The sequence below is a fragment of the Syngnathoides biaculeatus genome, chromosome 7 (assembly GCF_019802595.1).
Source record: "Syngnathoides biaculeatus isolate LvHL_M chromosome 7, ASM1980259v1, whole genome shotgun sequence".
Taxonomy (NCBI): Eukaryota; Metazoa; Chordata; class Actinopteri; order Syngnathiformes; family Syngnathidae; genus Syngnathoides; species Syngnathoides biaculeatus.
In genome coordinates, this window is record NC_084646.1 from 13,579,932 (window position 1) to 13,604,270 (window position 24,339).

Below are 24,339 nucleotides of genomic sequence, written 5' to 3' on the forward strand. Positions count from 1 at the left end.
ATCAATATGAAAAGAGTTTACTGCTATATATATATGTCAGATGGCTTATTCAATATGATGGGCGATCATTCCGATTATCAGGACACTGAAATATTAAACCTGTGTGAAAAAAAAACCATTTGGATAATGCTGGACTCTGTTTACTTTACAGCAGGGGTCTCAAACTCACTTTACCTTGGGGCCACTGGAGGCAGAGTCTGGCTGATGCTGAGCCGCAGCCTCGAGTACATATGTGGACTTTAGATTAGAAATTAAAAACAATTGTGATCTTTTCAAACGTCTTTTTTTTTTTTTTTAACACAAAATAAGATTAAGAATGACGCTGGTGATTACAACTTGTGTGGAAAACATCTTGTCAACACTGCTGTAACTTTCTCTCATAGAAAATTGTTTCTCTGCTTGGATCAAGCAGCCGATGTCACACCTGATAGCAGGTCTACCCCTCCGTGACTGGTCGTCTCATCCGCTCTGCACACAACACTGTAAAAGTGCCATCCATATAAAACTCAAGGGGCACACTACCATTATACTTTCAAATCGAGGTGGGGGCCACAAAATACCGTTTCTTGGGCTGCAAAGGGCCCGTGGGCCACCAGTTTGAGGCTACTGCTGTACAGCAATAACTTGTGGATTTCGCATTTCATAAAATTAAACAAAAAAAAAAAAAATAAAAGTGATGGTTCCATTGTATAGACTTTACAATTTAAATGTACATTTTTTTGTACAGTCAATACACAATATATGCCGTTGTTTTCCAAATGCTCCCATGTGCAACAATCTGTTCAGATATGAAGGACAGGTGGGTATTTGTTGGTGTGAGGTACTGTAGTAAAGCCAAAGATTTTGTCATTTCAACTTTAGAGAATAACAGAATATGGAAAACTTAAAAAAAATACAAAACCAATAAAAAAGCAGCAGATACACAAACGGAAAATCCAGTGTTTATTTTGGTGTACACACAAAACATCTTCCATGTTATATTAAGTATAATTGGCTTGCAGTGACATGGGAATCAACGTTTGTCTGACACAGGCTAAAATAAGCAAGTAGCAAAACATATGTACTGAACTAGGGAACCCACCCCCAACATAATACATTTTTAATATCAATTGCTAATGAGACATCTTTAACCAGAACTGAACATTCGAGATCTATACAGCCGTACAAGGTACTAAAACTTGGTCATTACCCCGCCCAATTTCATGTTTTATATTCAAAAGTGTTGAAGTGCACTGTGTAGCCCCCCCACCCCGTTGCACATTTTTTCCCCTAAAAGACAACTTCTGAACTCAAAAAGCAATTTTTTTTTGGGGGGGGGGGGGAAATCCCTACAACACTTTTACACAATCCAATTTACAGAAGTGAAAATACACATTTGTCAAAGGTTATGACAATCAAAATAAATACACTAAACATTTGTTTCTGTTCAAATATTTTCACATAAAAGCAATAGTTTCTATTATAGTAGAAAAAACAAGACACAGACACAAAGGATATACACAGTGGTCAGAGTTCAGAGAATATGACTTCCTGAGCTTCCTGTTTGTAGCGGCGTAGAACCTCCTATAGTATTTCTTCATAATTTATGAGTAACAACGTAGCAGTCCCCATTCAGCTGTTTTTTGCCTTGTAAAAAAGATGTGGAAGTTGGAATATTATTCTTTATCTTAGTTGATCGAGACAAGGATGAAAAAAATAGAAGTGGACTTCAAAATAGAGCTGCTATGGTGCATTTGTGTTGTGATGGGGTGACTCAGGGTTCACTGCTCAGCCCCCCGCTGCTAAGCAATTACCTGTACGTGGGACGTCTGGGGTTATATGGGGAAGTCAGTGCAGCCACATAAGGAGCTAGTTCCAACCGCTTACACGACTATCCGGAATTCAGGCCACAACAAAGAATGTGGTGACAAGATTAATGTGAAATAGTCTGCTTCATTTTTTGTTGTTGTTTTTACCAATATTCTATGCCAAAGGTTCCCCTAAGCAGACCCTACAAGCACCCCGAGAGGAGCAGAAGCCTGGGCGTCTGCCGGGGACCGCTGATAAAAGGTTTGCGTGCGGTTGACCCGCAGCATTGGTGGGATGGTGGCCGAGCGAATGTGGAGAATTCTGGTGTCAGTCACTTCGCAATCGATCTGCATCATCACCTCGAACTCCTTGTCTCCAATGATGCTGTCTGTAAGGGTAGAAGAAGAGTTACAAATGGTATCTCAATAAATCCACATCCTGGAAAAGTGGCTTTTTAGAGTGACAAATACTACCGCAATAAAAGAGAGCACATCCTGGAAAAAAGGCTTTTAAGTTGCTTGTGTACAGATACTTGGCTCGCTAAATGCCTGTCAACTTATCACAGTGGATACATTTCAGAACCACCATTAATCACGGGAAAAAAACACAAGAGAGAGAGACCAAAATATCTAAATCGCTACATTTTCACTGCGGGTATGGACTACGGACAGTGCAAGCTTGCCCATATTTGGACATGGGTCTTTGTTGCCTACCAATAAGTAGACTGGAGGCTACAGACAAATAACCATTCACTCTCACATTCACACCATCAACTGGGAATTGAATCCATGTGATGTGCAAAAAGACAAAAACCAAGAAGATTTCCAGTGTTTAGATGGAAAAGTGGAGTTGGTGCACCTGACGGTAAAGGAAGGCAGCGTGACCTGTGGTATATTTTGGATGAGGGATGCTCGGAACAGGGCTGTTTAGAGAAGACGATCTTAATCTTTGGGGTATGATGACTGACTGAGATTTGTGGAAATTAACAGAGCAGTATTTGCGGATTAGAGACAGTGGCACTGAAGAGACAACAGGAAGTAGAACTGGAGGTGGCAGAAATGAAAATGTTGAGGTTCTCGCTCGGAGTGAGCAGGTTGGATAGGGTTAGAAATGAGCTCATGAGAGGGACAGCCAAAGTTGGATGTTTTGGAGACAAGGTTCCAGAGAGCAGACTTCGATGGTTTGGACATGTCCTGAGGCGAGAGAGTGAGTATGTTGGTCGAAGGGTGCTGAGGATGGAGCTGCTAGGCAAAAGAACGAGAGGAAGACCAAAGAAAAGGTATATGGATGTTGTGAGGGAGGACATGAGGACAGTGGGTGTTAGAGAGGAAGATGCACGAGATGGCCTTAGATGAAAAAAGATGACATGCTGTGGCAACCCGTAATGGGACAAGCCGAAAGGAAAAGAACAACAGTCTCCTACAATTCATCTAGCAGTTTAGAAATCGAGAGAGAGAGAGAGAGAGAGAGAGAGAGAGAGAAGGAGAGAGAGAGAGAGAAGGAGAGAGAGAGAGAGAAATGCAGAGCTATCGGGGCTTCTGTGGGTTCGGAAAAAGGAGAGTTTGGAACAAGACAGTAACTTACTTACCTGACCAATCCTGAAACTTGAGACAAGCATGTGGTTTTCTAACATATCACACAACTCTCCTATAAAAGCAGACAGGCTTGTAAAATTCATTTTCTGTCGGGAATCTTTAGATTCCTACTAATGTCAGCCAGGAGTATTCCATCTTTGCTAATTTGGATAGCAGCAGTGGTAGAAGATATACATTCTGCTCCAAAAGAATTGGCGGATTGATGCCATTTACTTTTTCTTGTAAAGTGAAAACATTAAATGTGAGAAATTAGACAAGAGATAAAAAAGGCTGCCGGTGAGCAGCATTTACCCAGTCTGTCCCACTGTGTGTGGACAAGTCCGCTGTCGTCGGGCAGCTTTTGTTTGATTTGACAAGTCGAAACAGCATTGGCCATGGATGACAACTGACCATTTCAGTGATGAAAGCACACAATTGGCAAAGCTAAGAAGGCATCCAAGTAAGGCACAGGATTTAATTATTTTTCTACCTTCTTTAAATTTAATCATATGCAAATTAGTGACATATCCACCTGGGATGAAAAAGTGAAGACCAATTCACCAACATGATTCAGGAGAGGCCACTACGGTACAATATCCCTGTACGCCAGTATTACCTGCAACTTTCTGGCAGAAATCTTGAGTCTGTGGTAGCGAGACTGAAACTGATGTGATTTATTTGTGCTTTTGATATTCCAGAACCTTAGAGCTGGTTCTCTCCTTTTTTTTTTTTTTTTTTTTTTTGAATGAGGAACACAAATTTCCACTGCCCGATGGTAAGCAGGGTATTACTTCGCATGCATGCGTAGAAGATAAAGTAGTCTGGCGTCGGGTGTCAACGTTGCTGTGCATCTGTAGTCACGTTACCCAGCTCGACGTGACCATCAACTTGCTGTCACTTCACTACCTTAAGACGAAAGAATCTATTGGCAGAACTGGTAGAATGAAAAAAAACAACCCATCTTTTGCTTTGTGATTAAAAGCTACGATTAACACAATTAAAAAGACTTTCTTTGCAAAATTGCTACAGACAAAGGTAACATAAGCCCTGGAAGAAAGTCATCTTCCGTTGTCTCTGTTGAAGCAGTAAGAAGCTTTTCAAATACATCAAGACAACTCCAAGCTGTTTAAAAGCTCCTATATTTTTCCAGCCACCTGTGGAATACATCAGACTCCAAGTCAGCTTCGCAAGATCTTCACAAGGTTCTCTTTCTGGAGGGACAGTATGGGAGCTCCCTCTACTACCTGGAAGATTCTGCAGGTGTTCATGTCATTAGATGTCCGTCCTGCCTATGACCTCATCTACTGCTGAGATTCATCCTTTGCACCTGCAGTGAAACACACTTAGCAGACCTCTTTGAACAGGATCCAGGCTGAGGATCTGTTACGCTCTGGCTATTTAAAAGTAAGCTCCACCCTGCACATCCCTGTGAAATATAAGATAACGCTCTCCGTTTGGTCCAGCTTGTAGGGTGTGCTCAGAAAGGAGTCAACTGCTTGGGCAAGCAGTACTGGTGCTTTTGGAATTTTAATCCACCAGCCACTGAAAATGTGCTTAGGAAAGCACAGACCTTAGCCAAGACCACATTTCTGTCATACGCAAATCCACAAATGAAGCTATCACACATGCATACTATAATACGTGGTCAATGGCCACAACATTAGGTATGTCTTCTGTATGATGTACCTATTAGAAAATATGACTAACAAAGATGGTCAGTCTCAGTTTTGCCAAGTGGACAGTTTACACTGAGTTTATAGAGGATATTTTAAAACGTTCACATCTGTTTGCACTACATAAAATAATTTTATATCCTCAGTATATTGTGGATTTTCACCTAATGTGGGTGGGAGTCTGGAACATATGCCCCGTGAAAAACAATGGTTTACTGTAAAGGACCCCCCCCACACACACACACACACCAAAGCCCCCCCCCTACATTTAAACTTGGCAGACTTTTTATTGTATTTTATTGCAACTTGCATTTGATATTAAGATTAAGCAAGCCGTTCCTAACGAAATGTCCAATGAGATAGGAGCTGTGAGTAACGTGACCCTGGTTAACTCCTCAGTCGGTGATTTGTTGAAACCGGATATCAGAAACGATACGTTTGTCCAGTTGTGCAGTGTTTTTGGCTCAAAGAACATCATATCAAGACTCAAAAAGTTAGTGACATAGTATGTTTATCTTTATGTCATGATAGCAAGATGTAAAAAAAAAAAAAGAAAAAAAAACATTGATAATGCATGTATTGCCAATTGACTATCTTGGATTCTGAAGACTCCACAAAGAGGATGGATCAAATCTATTAAACCAATCCTAACTTTTTACAAGGGTGTCGTTCTACACACTTGCACTACAACTGATGTCAGAAAATGAATGGGAAATTAATCTGTCACAAAATGGGTGCCAGCAAAATGCAAAAAAAGTTACATTGACGAAGCAAATCTACCTCAAGCATATGCCAATTCCTGTTTTTGTTTTGAGACTCCAAACCCAACTAACTATCCTATAATTATTCTTTAAAAGAGACCATCAATTTTAATAATGACCCTGTAATTTGTGGGGTAAGATCTAAAGCATCAGATTTGATTTTAGGGTCTTGATTTTTTTCCCCCTCTTACTGTCCAATCCTCAGTCTTTCACCAAACTACACAAGCGGTCTGAAGAGCACAATGAAACCACCACGAGACAGCAACAAGCTCTTTGGTGAAGCTGCCAAATCTGCCTCCATGTCTGCATGGTTTCATTTTCGCCTTTACAGATACCATCTGGAGGTGTTCCACAACATTGTAGTAACACAGTGAGCTACTGCGGCCAGATAAAAGTTGGTCTGGCAAGGATGCCTCGGAGTTATCAGGAATGGAATTTCCAAAGGATGTTATCTGCCACGTTAGCTCCAACTTTGAAAGGAACATTTACGTGTGACCTGACATGGACCAAACATTCCAAACTCAGAAATGGATACAAATACACTACTAACCAGTGCCATCATTAGGTACAGGTTCAATACATTAATATTGAGATTCAAAATAAGAGGCAATATTTTTCCCTTTCTCATCACACCAAGTACAATGGTAACTACTTGAGAGTTTTCGAGATATGAGCCATCACTTGGCCCAATTTTGCTTTGAATTGTGAGCAAAAATTTGAGATACGAGTGCAAGATGGTGGCAGTTGCTTTTTTTAAAAAAAAGGGAGGGGGTGGGGTGGGGGGGTCAAACTATTAATCAGGACTCCAAGTTGCAGATTACAGTTGAAACAAAACAGTTACATGTCCTGTATTTAAAACAATTGAACTTTGCCTGAGGAATGCCTGCTGGTTAAATGCTAATGTACAATGAATAACAGGCAGGCTCACGCATAGCATCGATACCGCTGAACTCTAAAGGATATTTGACAACAAATTGTGCAGCAACTGATGCAGACTGAGAATGTCACAATACTTGGGCGTCATTACCATCGGCAAGAAAACAATGCCAAATGTTTATATTATACTGCATGTTTAATGCTCTACATGGTATTCAAATGTTATGTAATATTATATAATGTAGAGTGGTGTTTTTCCGAATATATTGGTATCCCCATTGATTTCATTGGGGAAATATGATTTATGATTTGAGTGTTTTGTTTTACAAGCATGTTCACGGAACAATTGAACCACACATTAGTCAAGGGATTACTGTATGAGAAACTTTTGCCTGATGCAGTGCAGCGTTACACCATGGCAAACGGTCAAAATAAATTGATAAAAGATACATATCAAAGGACAAAATTTTTCGGGATTTCCTAGTACTTTTGATATGCGAGTGAATGAAAGACCAAATACAAAGCAGTTGCTCTACCTTGTGTGTTAGCTCGCAGTAATTTATTATTATTTTTTTTTTTACTCATAATTGATGCAATACACGTACTGTTATGTTACAAACTCCATGACTAATGATTAGAAATTCACTACACCTCAGAATCAAAAGAAACTGTCTCTTTCCTCCTCCTCCTTTTACCAATTTACCAACAGATGTAAACATTTTTGGGGCCGAAATAGGTCTATGTGGAAAGTAACCTCAGATAGTTTCCGTCTATCCAGTTTTGCTAGTGCTTGTCCTCATTAGGGTCACGGGTGAGTTGGAGCCTTTCCCAGCAGACTTTGGACGAGAGGCAGAACAAAAACCTGGACTGGTTGCCAAGCAATCGGAGGACACACACAAACAAATAAGCATCCACACTCACATTCACATCTACGAACAATTTAGCCTGCATGCTGAACGTGAATGTCTTTGGAATGTGGGAGGAAGCCAGAGAACCCAGCAAATAACCATACATACCTGGGGAAAACAAGAAAACACCATAGGAAGGACAGAGCTGGGATTCAAACCTTGAACCTCAACTGTGAAACAGACATGCTAACTTCTAATACACAAACACAGGAAATACTTTTTAGTATTCACTGCTTGAATTTGAAAGCTACCTTAGGTTTGGGTGAATTTGAACGCATTGCTGTGATTGTGACATGAAAAAAAAAACAATACTAATACTAACAATACTAAATTAATATTTTATATTTTTAAGAACAATAGGTGTTTTAGGAATACGTTTCTTTTTTGTCAAACATATGGGCTATTTTTTGCAGAATACATTTTGTTATTTTTTTGTTGTTGTGAATAAAATACCTATTTTCAGAGGAATTATGTCCATTTTTTTAAGAACATAAGGCGTTCTCCCACCGAAGACTGGTCCCTTTTTTGTTTTTCAGGAATTAAATCCCCTCCTCTTTTTAGAACATAAGGTGTTTTTCACCAACCAAAATCTTTTTTTTAAGAAAAGACAGTTTTTTTTAAAAAGCCCTGTTTTTTTTTTTTTTTTTTAGAGAAAAGATATCCTTTCTGGATTAAAACGCATAATATTAGAAGGACCATTGTATTCTTTCTTTCATACTAAAGTCAAAGACTTGAGCCTCATAATACTGAGTCTTTTACAGAATAATATGACTTTCTGGAAGAGTACAGTTTTTATCCTTTAAAGTATTTTTTTTCTGTATAGATCACAACTTTTCCCCCCTAAAATAATTGAAATGTTTATTGTAACATTATGTTCCTCAAAAATACAGTGGGAGGAAAAAGTACATATACCATTTACAATTTCTTAAATTTGAGCATATCGTAGTAGTCAATGTAGTCGTCTAAACCACAAGAATAGATAGTCTGCTTAAACTATTACCAAACAATTATATGTTTTCATAAATTTTCTCTTTGGACTGTAGATACCTTCCTAAATTTTCGATGGCATTTAAGAGTTCCCCTAGTAGTTATGTTCAATTGGCCAAAATAATGGAAGGCAAAAGGTTTGACAACCCTTGGAAGTACACCCGTTTCAAATTTGGGGACAATCCAGTAAATTCCCATGGAGGAGTTTGTTAACTTAACCCTGAAAAGAGCAAAAAAAAAAAAAACCCACAGCGTTTTCCAGTTGTAAGGGTTGAGGCAGAATTAGTAGTACTTAACTTGAATCAGAGTATCTGACCAAATGACACAAAGGCACGTTTTACGTGGTTAAGAACAACGAGAGAGCATCAATCACGCTGGTGAGAGCTCAAATGGGGATGCAAAGTTTACATTTGCGCAGTAGGAAAATATGAATCCGGCGCATTACCTTGAACCCCTAGTGACTGCTGCACGTTAGCCGCAGAGCAAATTTACTCAAGAGTAAATACGCAGTCTCCCACGGTCGATCCACCTGTAAATGATGTCATTGCCCAAACATTCCTCTCCTCCAAACATGTCACTTCCACTTGATTGAGCTACTTTCAAACTCTACAGCTCATTAAATAAACACACAGTCCTTGTAAGGAGCCATTGCTCAGTCTGATACATCTCCGGGGCGATGACAAAAGGGCGAGTAACTTTACTAGAAACCTCGTGTAGCCCTATCAAAGACTATCGTGTTTATCTGTTAACCAAAAGATCACTGGACATTAAATTTGTCCACATTTAGATGAAAATCATTTCGTGACTGGAAGGAAAAAGCATTCCTCACTAGGGAGCTGGAAAAAATTAGCTTCCACCACGGAATACTCACGCTCCAGTAGGAGGACAGTGTCGCTCACCCAGTTGCATTTAATCACTCGGAAATTAAAAAAAAAAAAAAAAAAAAAAAAAAAAAAAGAGGGAAAATCCAAAAGTCTACTTTCCTCACAGAGGAGAGAAGGCAGTCAAAACTGTCCCCATCACAGTTTTGGTTTCAAGCTTAGAGGCAGCTGGAGCGGCGGCTGCTGCGCTTACATTTGTGTTAACTTAAAGCTGGTGTCAAAGTCATCATCTTCGCCAACGAGAGGTGAAACATTCGCCGTGGGCTTATTTGAGCTCTTTAGGGGAAAGACTTGAAAGAGAAAGCACACTGCATGACGATTCCGGAAGATTCTTTTCTTTTGTGTAGAGAGCTACTCCAAACATTTATATCTCATCCTGAATGGTACCTTTGTTTGGGCATTCATTTAATCAAATAGGTAAAAAATGAGGTCTAGGATTTCAAGATTCACCGCCATGTGACTGACAATGATCTTAACATACCTCCCTGACAAGAACCAACAAAAAAACAATGTTTATCTTCATGACTCTTCCTCCTTACAAAATGTGTTGGAGCCAACTCATTTCCCAATAGGCAAGTCTTCCTTGCTGAGTAGACACAATATGATTCATTCCTTTCTGCTGGCTTAAAAAAAGTAGAGCAAATATGCTATTGGCCGCCTGCCACTGAGGGAGATAAGAGGAAGGCAGGAGATTGTGTGCAATACGATGACTTCTTTCTGTCAAGACTGACATATATTGGAAATCATGCAAAAGATCTCGGAGAAAAACTTTATGAACTTAGAAATAAAACATATGCACACATGAATGATTCACAAGAAGGGTGACGGCCAAATGGTGACCTAAGTGTAACCGACACTGTGGGGTTTACCTCCTGTCCACCAGTTTCTTTCCAAAAGGGTTAAGGAAAAGTCACTGGTATCCACCAGAGTTGGACCAGAGCCTCTCTGCTAGATTAGATAAGTGATCTCGCACACTATTACTTGCAACCTAATCCTACCTATCCAATGCACACAACTAGCTCCGTTTGGTTTAGAGTAGTCAATTTTCCACCTCAAAATAGTACAATGGAAAAATGTGAAAACCCCTCTGCATTGGGCATATAAACCGTTAGAGAAAGAGACCATTGAACAAACACGAAAGAAACCGCAAAAGTTTGTTCACATTACCATGTGTATTCATTTATGTCATTTTTAGCCAAGAAAACAGGCTGCTGCAGGAAAGTGGACTGTGGAGTAGAACACTGCAGTATCCAGAACAACAGGGTGAACTTACATTATTAGCATTTTGTTTTTGTCATCCAAACCCAAGAAAATTGACCAAAAAAAGTCAAAAAAACAAACAAAAAAATGTAACGTATTCCTGAGAATGTTAATTCTGCAAATCTCATTTCTAAATCTTATTACTTTATGGTCCAAAAAACCCAAGTAACAATTCTTGCATTAGATTTCTCTGGGTACTCTGACATTCTCCTACATTTCAAAAACACGCAGGTTAGGTCCTGTGAAGTCTAAATTCTCCATAAGTGTGAATTGTTGTTTGTATTTATTTGTCCTTATTCTATATTTGTCTTTTTTTTTTTCCTCAGCTGCTTTTTTTCAAAGTTACCAAAACTTCAAAAGTGAATTCATGTTAAGCCGATTAGGTGCTGTGAAGTGGAAAACGCCCCCAAGATGAAATTCCTTCCTTTAAAATGTCAAATTCTTCAAGTTATGTCAATTTTTTTGTGGTCTATTGGGAAACGTCTCATGAATACATACAAGGCAATCTTTAAACAATAGCAGGGAGGATTGGGCACATGGAAGCTGCCTACAGTTTTGATTTTTGGTTTCTTCAAAAAAAAAATTTTCATGTGTTTTAAATTTCTTTTAGTACTATCATTATTATATAAACATGTCAGGCCTGGCATCTGTTAAATTATTTGAAGTACAACATTTGCAAAGCCACTGCCAAAAGGAAATCACAACACTGAAAAAGCTTTTTTTTTTTTTTTTAAATCTTTGTGCCTGTATGTGGTTTGGACAGTGTCTGTAGAGCCACGTTGCAGCTCTGCTAAATGCAGCAGAGAGAAATACAGGCTCAGGGATGTGACAAAGGGCAGTGAGGACAAGATAATTTTGGTAAAAATTTAACAATATTACATTGCAACAGAAAACATTCATGATAAAAGTTTTATGTTCGGGTCATGGATGTTTTTCACTGTAAGTCTTAAAAAGTACAAGTAATGTATTCATGTGTAGTGCTCATGAACTCCCAGGTCATCTTGAATGTGAAAAGTGGTGATTGATCCATTTCTACAAGTATTGTGACGAATCCTTACCGTTTATGTTCATGGCAGGCAACACCACAGACATCTTGGGGCGACTTCCTTTATTGTGGTTGGTGGCAGGAAGTAGGAGATGATCCTGAGAACCAACACGAGAAGGTTATGGAAAGTATTCAACTGGTACATTTATAAATAAGAGGCTTTTCATTTGAGGGTGCTGAAAAGGTCTTTGTGGTCAATAGTGTTCATTTCTTAGAACTGTCACAAACTGAGTCCAATTTCCACACTAGAACCTATAATCAAACTCGTCTCTGTCAAGCACTTGTGTGTTCTTCATTCCCAAGAGGCAAAAAATGGTGACGTGAGTCACTTATGACATTGCAAATAATAGTACTCTGAGATGGGAAGTCAGAATTTTTATCTGAGAGCATCTGGTTCAATATTTCCTGCAGCTGAATGTAAATGCATTTGTGCAAACACCCGCGCAACTATGAGATCAGTGTGAGGATTACTACAGGATACGAGGATTGAGTGATGCAGTTATTTATATATTATGCGCCAAAAGCACTTCTGCTTGTCAACAAGCCCAACTATGAAGACCAGAATATGAAATCCACATCAAACACGAAAATTGTGATTCATTCAGAATCATCTTTCACTCATAAATAAGCTTGGCTTTTAGTACAATTTAGTATAGCCTCACACAAACACAAGCCAATTACATTTAATTTCAAAACCGTACTTCGCACAAGTCAAACGTTGGCTGGAATAAAACCTTTAGCTGTACATCCAATGCTTTAAATAACATTCAAAAAATATTCTTGCTTTACTTGCAGGGTGTTTAAAAAAATAAATAAATGAATAAATAAACAAATAAATAAAGATATGAATTAATAAATAAATAATCGGTATTTACTCTTTGACTGGACATTTCTCATTTTAGATTAAAATTTTTTTTTTTCCCTAAATTCAAGTCCAATGCTTAGGCACAAACTGGACATACTGTTAGAGCAGTTTATTAAATATACATTTTAGGAACAAAACCGGTCAGCAGTTTTGTTTTATTTTGATAAATATTTGGGCCTACTAAGATACTGTATATTAATGTTTATCATGATGGTAGTACTTTTTTTTTTTTTTTTAGGTGGTATTTGGTGCTAAAGGTTTCAGAACCACTGCTGTCGATGCTCACGGAGCTCAGGTCACGCAAGATATGCTTCAATTTTTTATGACATTTTAAGATTTGCGAGATGTGCCAACAACAACTTGACATTGAATTTCAGTTTGGAAGACCTTTAGGGTGTTACTGTTTAATAGTAAGCGTATCATTTATTTTTAAAAAATCCCCTAATGATTACACACAAATACAATCTGCTCAATGCACTGACAATCAAATCTAATCAAGAATGTTTTTATATTACCCAAATAGCTGAACATTAAGAAGTAATCAGTGGTGTTGCACAAATATGTAGTTAGCAGTTCATAGTCTGACATATATACTACTATTACTACTATATATAAAATGCAAAACACTAAGAATAAACTGAACGCCACCCATGGGAGTATTAAATGCCCCAAAATGACGTGATTCTTTACCGTGTGAGAAAACATTGTGTACATTACTGCGAATCATCAAGGGACTTTGAGCTACTGACACAAGAGCTCCACGACAACAGGTACATTTTCCTTGAAACATTATGGATAAGACTCCAGAGAGAGTGTTTCCACCACGTCACCCCAATAAATTCTTCCATATAGCTACAGGTGCCATAACACAAGGAGTACTTTAAATTTGCTGGCTTTGCTGAGAGGTACATTTTCCATAACCTCAGCTCAATTCACACGCAAACGAAAGCCGCAGGTGAATGTTTATCTGACAATGGCTTATTGTGATTTGAGGTTCCATAGGACCGGGTCAAAACAACATGAACAATAAGCCGAAACTACTAGGGAAGGGAAAAAGGAATTAACTAATTAACTATGTACAGAACAAAAGTAAAAATTAATAATGATCACCTTCAAAAGCCAAATTCGATATGGAACCTTAGCTAGTCTTGTAATCACATCATACAAAGCAAAGCAAATTTTTTTTTGTGTAGTGCATTTCATACATGGCAACTCAATGTGCTTTACATGATTAAAAGCACTCAAATATATAAATAAAAACATTTGAAAAAGTACAATTAAAACAGCTTTTAGTGCAAGAAATATCACTGTAAGGTGGAAGTACTCTAAAATGCAAGAGAAAAATGTGTTTTTAATCTGTCTCATTGGGAAATTTAAATATGTCAGTCTGAATGCAGTGAACCAGAACTGAATATGCCAATACCTGATGGATCATTTCAAGTTTGTTTTTTTTACCTTAAGATTCAAACCTTTTTCTTTAGTTTCTTTGTTCAAACAACAAAAGCTGATTGAAAACCAACTATTTGACCAGAAGAATCTCTCAACTTGAGTACATCTTTGTCCCGGTTGTCACCATGCCGACTAATGTGAACTCCTCGGTAACAGACTAGTAACTGAATGTATGTTTTTGTCTCAAAGTATTCTGTAGCGTGAGAGGGCTATGATTCATCAAAACACATAATGGACATCTCTAATGCTGTGAACATTTGCCACGTGGACGTATAAATTATGTCTGGGAGAGGGCAAGAAATCCCCCCAACTTGACTCTGTAGTAATGTTTGCCTTTTTTTTATGTTTGATTTTCAGCCAGATTTTGGCCCATCCACATTTTGGTGGAAAATGACACATCAGCCTGAGATGTCAGGTGCATCGTAAACAACTACGAGTGAAAATTGTGAGAGTAATGGATTTTTTTAGAGTTGTTTTTTTAAAACCACTCATCGAAATGCCTCATGAGGTAAGTGCTTGCGAATTCATTTCCTCCTATACAAGGCGTTTTGTCAGCTGAATGTGGTGATTGCATCACTAATGCTTTCAACTCCTTTAAAAAGAGTTTAGGTGGAGCGCGTGACAAGCATTTGCTTCCAAGGGTTTTTGAACTATGTGGGCTGCGTGTGAATTCTGTGGACTTTGATAGCCACGGCTGACTGCTGTGGTCGTACCATTTTAATCAATGACACTGTCATACTTTTGTATTTATTGAAGTATATTAAATTTGTTATTCTCTAGAAATATATGGTATTACTGTACGACCAACTCGAACAAAGCGGGCTTTGGAAACTCAAACAAGAAGACTTTTCCCTGAAAACTTGTCATTTTGGAGGTGGGGGAATTCTGCCCGACAGCGACGATATATAAAACATGACTAAATCCTGCTACTTTATAGTACTGCACATTTCTTTTTCCACAGCGGCTTTGCAGGAGTTTGGTCTTCAATTCGGTCTATGATGTCTCGATATTGGCCATGAAATGGGCGTTCCCAACGCAATGAGTTATTTAACAATTAGATTATTACATTAAAAATGACTGCTAGCTTAAAAAAATATACAAGACGTGTTAGAGAAATATAGACCATCTAGACACTAAAAGGTCCTATTATATAAATAAATAGTGAGGACATAACAGGTCAAGGAAACCAGTAATGTTAGGGTCTCTAAAAATATCCTTCTGGGAAAAACGGGCAGCATAAAAACCTAAAGCGATCAATGACCTTTTATTGAAAGTGATGTCCAGTCAATCAAGTCAGGGAAGACAGAATCAAAAACAGGCCCTGTGTCTCAACTGAGGTTAAAGAAGCTTAATGAACAAAGACAGAGAAGACGAGAAATGACATGCAGTCGTGCATAAAACATGCACCTCATGATTGCAAATGGGCTGAGAAAAAAAGATTGGAAAGAGACAGTTACGCCCTTGGGTGTGTGCATATTATTTAATCCGCTGCAGCTAATTTTAATGGTCGGGAACAGACCTATTACACAGAATTTATGATTAATTCATAAGGATCTATTTTCTGATTTGACAGTTTACAGGAAAGCCTGAATTTAAAAAGATCTTGCAGTCAATCAGTTTCGAGCTGTGAAAGCTCATTTTTACGTAACGAGTGTAAAATGTCAGATTTGGTTTTGTGAGGCTACAGATCCAAACTTACCCTCCGGAAAGACACGACGTAGAATGTGTCACCTCGCCGGTTTATCTCAGCGAAGAAGTCACTGTATGTGTGAGGGGGTCTGTGATAAACCTGTAGCTCGCTGCCAAGGGTCCTTAAGAACAAAAATCTGAGGTCAGAAAATGGCAAAACAAATCACAGCAATCATCTGTCTACCTATGGGCAAATGTAGTGTTCAATGAACCTAAGAATGTTTTTGAAAAATGTGAGGAAGCCACAGTAGATGAGTTTCTCTACCCAAATTAGCTCCTTAGATATGAATTAGCATTGGTCTCTGCATTTCATATGGTTATTGGTAGTAAAAAAATTAAACCTCAAGTAAAATGATACAATTATACAATCCTGAAAGAGATCACTCAATCAATTCAACTCCCTGAAGTAGTGTTTTTTTTGGGGGTGGGTGACAAATCTGCAAACTATATGAATAGAAAAAAAAAAAAACCTCACAGGAACCTAGATCGCTGGAGCTGTTAAAGCTGTTTCGCTTTTGTCCTTCACATTTCCTAGCCAGGCAGGGGAAGAAAAAAAAAAACTATAGGGGGCCAACAAAACCTATTGACTCCATCTGTCTGATGTGAGTGCAGCTCAGCAGAAAAGGTTCTGAGAGCCAAAACTCTGAAGTCAAGTATTGGGGTCATCCTTTACAATCTGTACTTCATTAAACTGTAAAAAGCAAGGGAGGGGGGGGGGATACTTTCCAAAAAAAGGAGAAGACATTTTACTTCCTATTATGGTTCCATTTAAAGCGCCACTTAAGTCAAATGGCATTATATGATCGGCTGCTTTACCTAATGGTATCATGTAGACGGCGACGGCAGTACTTTGCTAAGCTGACGAATGGAACTTTACTCCTTTTGAACTATATAAATTGTAGTGACGTAAAAGGAAATTAAACTTCATTAACTAGAGGGGGAGCTTAGAGCATAAAAGATCATTTGATCCTTTCTGCATTTTTTATGCATCCTTTGCTAGTATAATAAAAATAAACCTTTGTAAAAATAAATGATATAAGGCCATTACTCACTTTTCTTTGGCATTTTTGGCATAGGGAACAGTCACAATCTGGGAGCTCTCAGCATCCTTATGCTCAGTTTTCTGTTGGAAAATATAGAGTATGCTCTCAGCATAGTACCACCCATTAACAACAATAACACTGGCTGACAAATTCTAACCTACTGATTAAGTCTAATCGTTGGGTGAGCTTTTCAAGAAATGTGTTTTTTCCCCTCAATCACATCTTTTGAAAATACACAGATAGTTGTACCATTTTTTTTGGCTCAGATAAGATCTCTCTCTCTCTCTCTCTCTCTCTCTCTCTCACTCTCTCTCTCTCTCTCTATCCCCCCCCTCTCTACACACACACACAAAATGCCAGGAAATGCAAAAAAAGATCGTCTGAATGACAGCTCCCATCTTAAATAACTTGTAAGTTGTGTCACTCGTATCTTAAGGCACTATCGCAACTACGTACCTGTATTTGTACTTAAATTCCGGTAAGACGTTAAATACAACACAGTCATAACTAATTGAAAATAACTATGACAAAACGTGCTTTAGATCTAGCCTAATGGACGAAAAAAGATTGATGGAAAAAAAAAGGGACCCGGGAAGGAGGTGGGGGATAAGGCACTAATTCCACAGCTCCCCTCCTGAGTGTTGTATTTACTTCCTCATGGTTGCCGGATTAAATCCATCTCAAAAATGAGGAATGAGAGGATGAAAACGGGTAATGTGTGTGGGGAAGTGACTCAGTGGTGAAAAGAGCCGCTTTGTTTTTCCAAACAAAGCCCTTGATAATGAAACTGCTCACCAGATTTTACTCCAAAATAGTTTTTAAGAGGTTAACACGACAAAATGCTTTCCAGTTTGAGCTGATGGGACTTGCCAGAAAGTTCCTGGAGGGTCTGAGGTGGCTGTTACTCATGCGCCTGGATTTGGTCAGCTGCACGTCATGACGGTGGACCCACCCCCTCAACTCATGCACCAGCCTGTCGGGCAAAGTCAACACACAATTTCAAAAGCATATTCTTCTATGAATCGAAATCTGAGTGAGAGTTTGATCCATTTATGGTCCAAATAGTATGTTATGAATGAAGGATTTTAATACTCACTTAATACATTTGGTCCTATTAACAGGCGGCAGGCAGGGGGGAGGTGGCCTGAGGAAGTTAAGCTCCTTCACCACCATCAGGGCCTTGTCCTCAGCACTGCAACACCACAATCAGATGACAGGACGCCAAGAGAACATTGATGAGAGTTGAAAACTTGTTGAAAGGCTTGGAAATGTGCATGTGAGAATTCCACATTTGTTTTAATGATCTGTTAAAAATGTTCTTCTCGTTAAGAATGTGCTTTCTGTGCAAAGGTACTGCCAACGTGGCCGCCTGGCTTGCGCCTGCAGTCAAACACCCATGACAAGCAGGCAGACGGAAAGTCACGGGTGAAAGGAACGCCAAAGACAAATCACATTTGCTTTAATATGGGCAAAACAGTGGCTTTATTGAGTTTATTTTTGTTTTTAAATAGGTTGATCAAATTTGAATTTCGCCGTGTGTCAAGACGCAGGGCTTCTGCCACTCAATATACACTGAGGACCAATAAATATTTTATTTGTTTCACGTAAGTATTTCAATGCCAATTTGTGAAACTGTAGTTGAGAGTGTATACACGCATACATGCACACACACACGGACTACAAGCGCTTTTTTTTAGCGTAGCCCGCTTGTGTGACGTGAACAACCCCCTAAGCAGATATCGTGTGGACGGGCGATTTCCTAGGTTAACCATTTGCACTATTTACCACACCCACAATTTTGGTAATGTAGCCAGTAAGAAAGACTTTCCACATCTCTTAAAATCACTACTGTTATCAGAGTTTAGGTGAGTAATTGCACTACACCGACCTTGGAAAAAAATCTCCAATGTACTGAAGCCACAATAAATTAACTGCAACATAAGTGACGAATTATTGTACAACAAAGTTCCAACTCCAGACATTTGACAAAGAAGATTAGAGACAACATGATGGAATTTTAAGAATTCAAAGCAGAAATATGAAAATCACTCGCTCTCTCCCGTCCTCTTGTATTCCATATCCTATATTCAATAATGGTAAAAGTGATGTAAAATGTTCATTTATCCACTCCATTACTCATTTACATTTATTTCAAACTGTTTTATATGGCCTGCGATTGGCTGGCAGCCACGTCAGGGTGTACCCTGCCTGTCTGACCCTTGTGAGGATAAGCGGCTAAGAAAATGGATGAATGTCTTATATGGAATGCTATAGTTTTTAGGTATTAGGTGTATTTTTTGAGAATATATTTGGGTGTCTTAGAATGGCGTATTCTGAATTACAATAAGAGCTCTTAACTAAAACGTGGGGCACAAAAGAAATCCCTCCCATGGGCCTCCCAGATCTGAGCACTTGTATTAACTAAATGTCACCCATTCCTCAAAGTTCTGGAAAAAGGCCTGTAACAACACTTGTCAGACCACAGAGGCCTGATCATACTTCTTGCCGAGAGGCCTATATTAACCTTTCTGCGCACACAGCTTCTTAATCATGCAGACGCAAATTGGGTTGCATTATCCTCCCCCAATCATCTTGTTTTCTGCAAGCTTTTGGCGCTGTCACCCCCTTTTGAAAATGCTAATGCATTCCTTCCTCTTTACATATGTTTCATGCTGCAAGGAAACCTGATACTGTAGGTAACTGGCATGAAATAACAAGTGACATAGCACAAATGTAGATCTGACAAAACGCAGGCTGCCAATGCCGTGGACTTTAACCACCTTGCAAAACATCATTTTCAGGTCACGGAGGTGCAGGTAATGTGCCAAATAAAAATGTTATTCGTGCAATTTACAAATGAGACTGATGGGCCACAATTGTTTTTAAAATAGAAAGAAAAATATTTCAGCTCTCGGAAAAATAAGCTGTTACTACTGATATAGAACTGGATCTCAAACATGGCCTGACCCCAATTTACTACCTTGTTACTAGAAGCACAACTTGAGGGATACTTGAAGGCAGACATTTAGCTAAGAGTTGGAGAGCCCCTTGTGCTCGTGAATACAAGTCATAATGAACTGGTACGAGTTCAGGGTAGGCCCCAAGTACAGGTGGATCCTGGGCCGTGGAAGAGTTGAGCGAGTTACCTGTCGGGCAGCTCGACGCGGCGACTTTCAAGAGGTCCGGTGCCCGTCACGACTTTGCTGTCCGTTTCTGGGGAGAAACCCAAGAGGTGTCTACTGTGTTGAACGGGCACAACCTCCAGCCCAGAATCTGAGTTGCCTTGAAGCTGACTGATGAGGGCAGAAGTGGGGGAGGAAAAAGAGAAAGGAGAAATTAGGACACTTGGTTTGGTGGAAAAGAGAAAGAAAATTCCTAGTGGCCCTCATCCTGTGCACACAGGGATTTTCTTTTGCTTGTTTTAAGCCGCAAAGCCCAACAGTGAACTCCGATCTAGCCTGCGCGATCCAAAGCACACCGACTAGCACATGGAGTCTCCTTCGCTGCTTTTACATCACACCAGGTGGGATTTTCATTTCACATTTCAAAAAGGAATTTGGTATGTAAAGAGGGCATGTTTTCTTATTTTCTATCTCATAAAAACACACAGGGGGAAGCAGGTACTGACAGTCACAGCTGACTTCAGCCACAGAGCTCACGCCACAAAGGCAACAAAACAGTTGTAAAAGTTTTATATGTAAACTCTGCATAGCTAAAATCTCAGATCCAGTGCACATTCCGAGCAAAGTAAAGCTTATCAAAGTCAACAAATCCAATTCGCATCCCTTGTGGAGGTCGTTTTCCCTAGGAGAAAGCTAACATTTTTATAACATGACATCACAGAATCTGTTACAGTTGGATTATAAAATCCCAGCGTTTCAAAGCCGGGCCGAATGAAGTGCTTTTATATAACATGTCTTAATTTGTCAGAGGTGGTCATATTAAAAGCCGAGATGAAAAGGTATGGTCACATATATATTTTACGTCACATGTGGCGCGTGAAAAGTTTGGTTATGTTCACAAGGGGTAAATGTTTACATCCTACTAAACCACAGTAGGGTTGTTCTAAGGTTTATTCAGCTATTACTCAGAAAGTCCTATAAACTCTGGCGAGAACATCAGAGGAATGATTGCAAGGATGACTAAAGGAACATTTATTTCCTTCAGATGAGAACGGTCTTACTCAGCCTAAGACAAGGACGACTACAGTAAGGACCACTAAATACATGCAGTTCACGGATTCAGTGGATTCATTGCAGCACATTTTCTGCATCAGACACTTTTTATGTAATCATGAAAAAGTTTTGGCTAACGCAAAGTTGGCGGGTGATTTGACAAACTCAACTGCATTCAGCGAACAGACTGATTCAACAGAAAATAAAAACGTTTTTAATTAGCCTTTGGATAAATGTCTTACATGGCAGGCAGGAGTCCCACAGTGAATAATTAGGATTCACATTTCCCCTTGTGAGCCCACCATGAAATGACTTATTGTTCCTACAGCAACTGTCAATTTTTCTTAAAATAAAGAGAGATTTGAAAACAACTATTCAGGCTTTACCTTATTGGGCCCACACTGAGCATGAGGAAGACCAAGACCACCATGAGGCACACAGCTCGTCTCTTGGGGGCCGTTGCCTTCAGCACAGAATTCTGCAGGGAGTGAGAGGGGTTATTTTGGTAAAAACAAATGTTTAATTTTTTTTCTTCATTGATGAACACACAACACCACATATTGACTGGAAAAAATGAATTGTTGAAATTTGTGCATTTCCTTAGAAAATATAACTAATATCACACAGCCACAAGTATTCAGACCATTTGCACAGTTTTTAGTAGAACTACCCTTTTGAGGTAATACAGCCACGAGTCTTTTCGGGAATGACCCAACAAGTTTGAATTTGGGGATTCTCTGCCATTCCTCCATGTAGATCCTCTCCAGTATTGTCATGTTGGATGCTGAACATTGGTGCACAGCCACTTTCAGGTCCCTCCAGAGAAGCTCATTTGGGTTTGAGTCAGGGTTCTGGCTGGGCCATTCAAGAACAGTCACTGAGTTGTTCTGAATTTACTCCTTTGTCAGTTTAGCTTTGTGCTTCAGATAATTGTCTTGTTGGAAGGTGAATATACAGCCCAGTCTGAGGTCGCGAGCAGACTGGAGAAGATTTTAGTTTAGGATACAGGCGTCGAACTCACCACATAATTTTATGTGGCCCACAAAGGCAAATCATGTGTGTTAACTTCCACGATTCATGCTCAAATCTGTTCCAAGATTTAAATTTTTATGTATAAATATGATGAGGTGATTAAAAGATTTTATGGTTTCACCGTCATAACAACCCTCTGAGGGAAACCGTAAGTACAATATGGCCTGAGACATAAATTAGTTTGACACCCCTGGTCTAGGATATCCGTGTACTTCAGCGCACTCATCTTTCCTTCGATTGCAACCACACGTCCTGTCCCTGCAGCTGAAAAACACCCCCACAGCATGATGCCACCATGGTTCACTGTTGGGGCTCTGATTAGACAGGTGATGAGAAGTGCCCGTTTTTCTCCACACATACCGCTTAGAATGAAAGCCAAAAAGAATCTCATTTTTCAACATCTTGGAATCCTTCAGTTTTGTTCTTAAAGCAAACTCAGTGCGAAATTTCATGTGTCTTGCACTGAGGAGAGGCTTGCGTCTGGCAGGTAGGGCTACAGTGATGTTGGACTTTTTAGAACTCCCTCCCTTTCTCCCAACTGCAACCTCAGAGCTCGGTCACAGTGATCTTTGGGTTCTTCTTTACCTCTCTCTCCAAGGCTCTTCACCCCTGATTGCTCAGTTTGGCAGGACAGCCAAATCTAGGAAGGGTTCTGGTCAATTTTTTCCAGACAGTTCCATTGACCTCATGACCTCACCTTGACCTCGTGTGAGCTGTAAGGTCTTATATTATAGGCAGGCGTTTGGTTTTCCTAATCAAGTCCAATAGTATAAGAAAACACAGCTGGAGTCAAATGATCATGTAGAATCATCTCAAGATCTCAAGGATGATCAGAAGAAATGGACAGCACAGTGTTACAGCAAAGGGTTTGAATACTTATGGCGATGTGATATTTCAGTTTTTATTTCTTAATAAACCTGCAAAAATGTCAACAATTCTGTTTTTTCTGTCAATGTTGTGATCTGTGTGTACATTATCGGGGAAAATATTAACAAATGATTCTAGCAAATTATGAAATAACGGTAAAAAATTTAAGGGGATCTGAATCCTTTCCGTACCCAATGTATCATTCATGGTTTTTTTTTTTTTTTTGTTTTGTTTTTTTAATGGTGTGATGGAAGGGGGGATTTAAACCGAATAGGTTATCAACATAAGGAGGCTGATAGACTGGGTGAAATTCTCATCAGCTCTAGAGCAGATGTGACATCGCAGTGCCTTGTCTGACAGATGAGAACGATGGATTTAATCCTTCAATCCTGGCCATCAGAGGAAGTGGAGCCACAAGTCTGAAATTTGTTTTGTAGTTTGATCCAGGCATAAAGATGATATGCACATTTCAAATATAACTAAAGGTTTTGACACATTGAGCTAAATTCCTTTTTAATTACATTTCAGCCTCTGTACTTTTTAAAAGGAGTCAAATCACGACTTTCACCAGAGTTCGTTTTTAAGACAAGGTTGTGTACATCTATTTGTCTACTTGTCACTTTTGTGTTGCCTTTATAGACTAACCTCAACCACATCTAGATCCTCACCTCACTCCGCAGGCCTTCCAGTTGCCTCTTGAGGCTGCCGTTCTCGTTTTTGAGCACCTCGTTCTCAGAGAGTGCCACTTTCAGACGTGCTTCCAGTGACAGCAGGTATTCTTTCTTCTTCTTCCGGGACAGTGAGGCGGACTCCCGGTTCTTTATCATGCGCTGCTGTCTCTGGGAAAACTTTGTCTTTGGGTCGGAAAAGTGGGACAGACAGAAACAGAGTGGGGCAAAAAAAAAAAAAAAAAGAAAGAAAAAGAACAAGATGATTATGACTCATGTCGCAGGATTCATCACATCTGGATGCATTTGGGGAGTGCCTATCCAAACACAGAAAATGGGGCAGCTATAGTCTTCAAATGCAATGAATGTCCACACAAGACACACGCTAGACTGTTGACAATTCAGTCCTCACACTTGTTCAACAGCTTGTTTATACCTGGTCCTAATAACCTTTCATTCCTGCGATGAATGTCCCCAGTCAGTCTTACATAATTAAGTTACATATTATCCAAATATACAGCCATAATTTCACAGTGCCACTTAAATATCTCCTCTGCCGTTATTTCTTTTGGCAATATTTTCTATATTACTGTACTGGAGAAGGCCAGGGGCTCTATCATGACAAGTGTAAATACAGAGAGATGGGTGGCGTAAGTCTGAGTGGGGCCGGGTGAGACTAGGTTTTCGGAGCAAGCATATTGCAGGCTGTCGCGGAAGTAAACAAAACAAAACAGACTTCATTTCGCCCCAATGAAAGTGGCTTATTACATTCCCTTTAAGTGAGGTGTATTCACATTT

The 24,339-nt window shown here is 39.4% G+C and overlaps 1 protein-coding gene across 1 annotated transcript in view; it reads right to left on the reverse strand.

Annotated features, from left to right (window-relative positions):
• Positions 1 to 919: 919 nt before the first annotated feature.
• The window catches only part of atf6 (activating transcription factor 6), a 40,399-nt gene continuing 16,979 nt past the window's right edge, over positions 920 to 24,339 (reverse strand). Inside the window, exons 8-16 of the mRNA XM_061825893.1 lie at positions 23,542 to 23,727; positions 21,361 to 21,452; positions 19,946 to 20,092; positions 17,896 to 17,991; positions 17,670 to 17,772; positions 16,809 to 16,879; positions 15,767 to 15,878; positions 11,767 to 11,851; positions 920 to 2,176 (exon numbers count right to left, since the gene is read on the reverse strand). Of these exons, the coding sequence (XP_061681877.1) occupies positions 1,980 to 2,176; positions 11,767 to 11,851; positions 15,767 to 15,878; positions 16,809 to 16,879; positions 17,670 to 17,772; positions 17,896 to 17,991; positions 19,946 to 20,092; positions 21,361 to 21,452; positions 23,542 to 23,727 (1,089 nt within the window). The 3' untranslated portion in view covers positions 920 to 1,979. The remainder of the gene's footprint in view (positions 2,177 to 11,766; positions 11,852 to 15,766; positions 15,879 to 16,808; positions 16,880 to 17,669; positions 17,773 to 17,895; positions 17,992 to 19,945; positions 20,093 to 21,360; positions 21,453 to 23,541; positions 23,728 to 24,339) is intronic.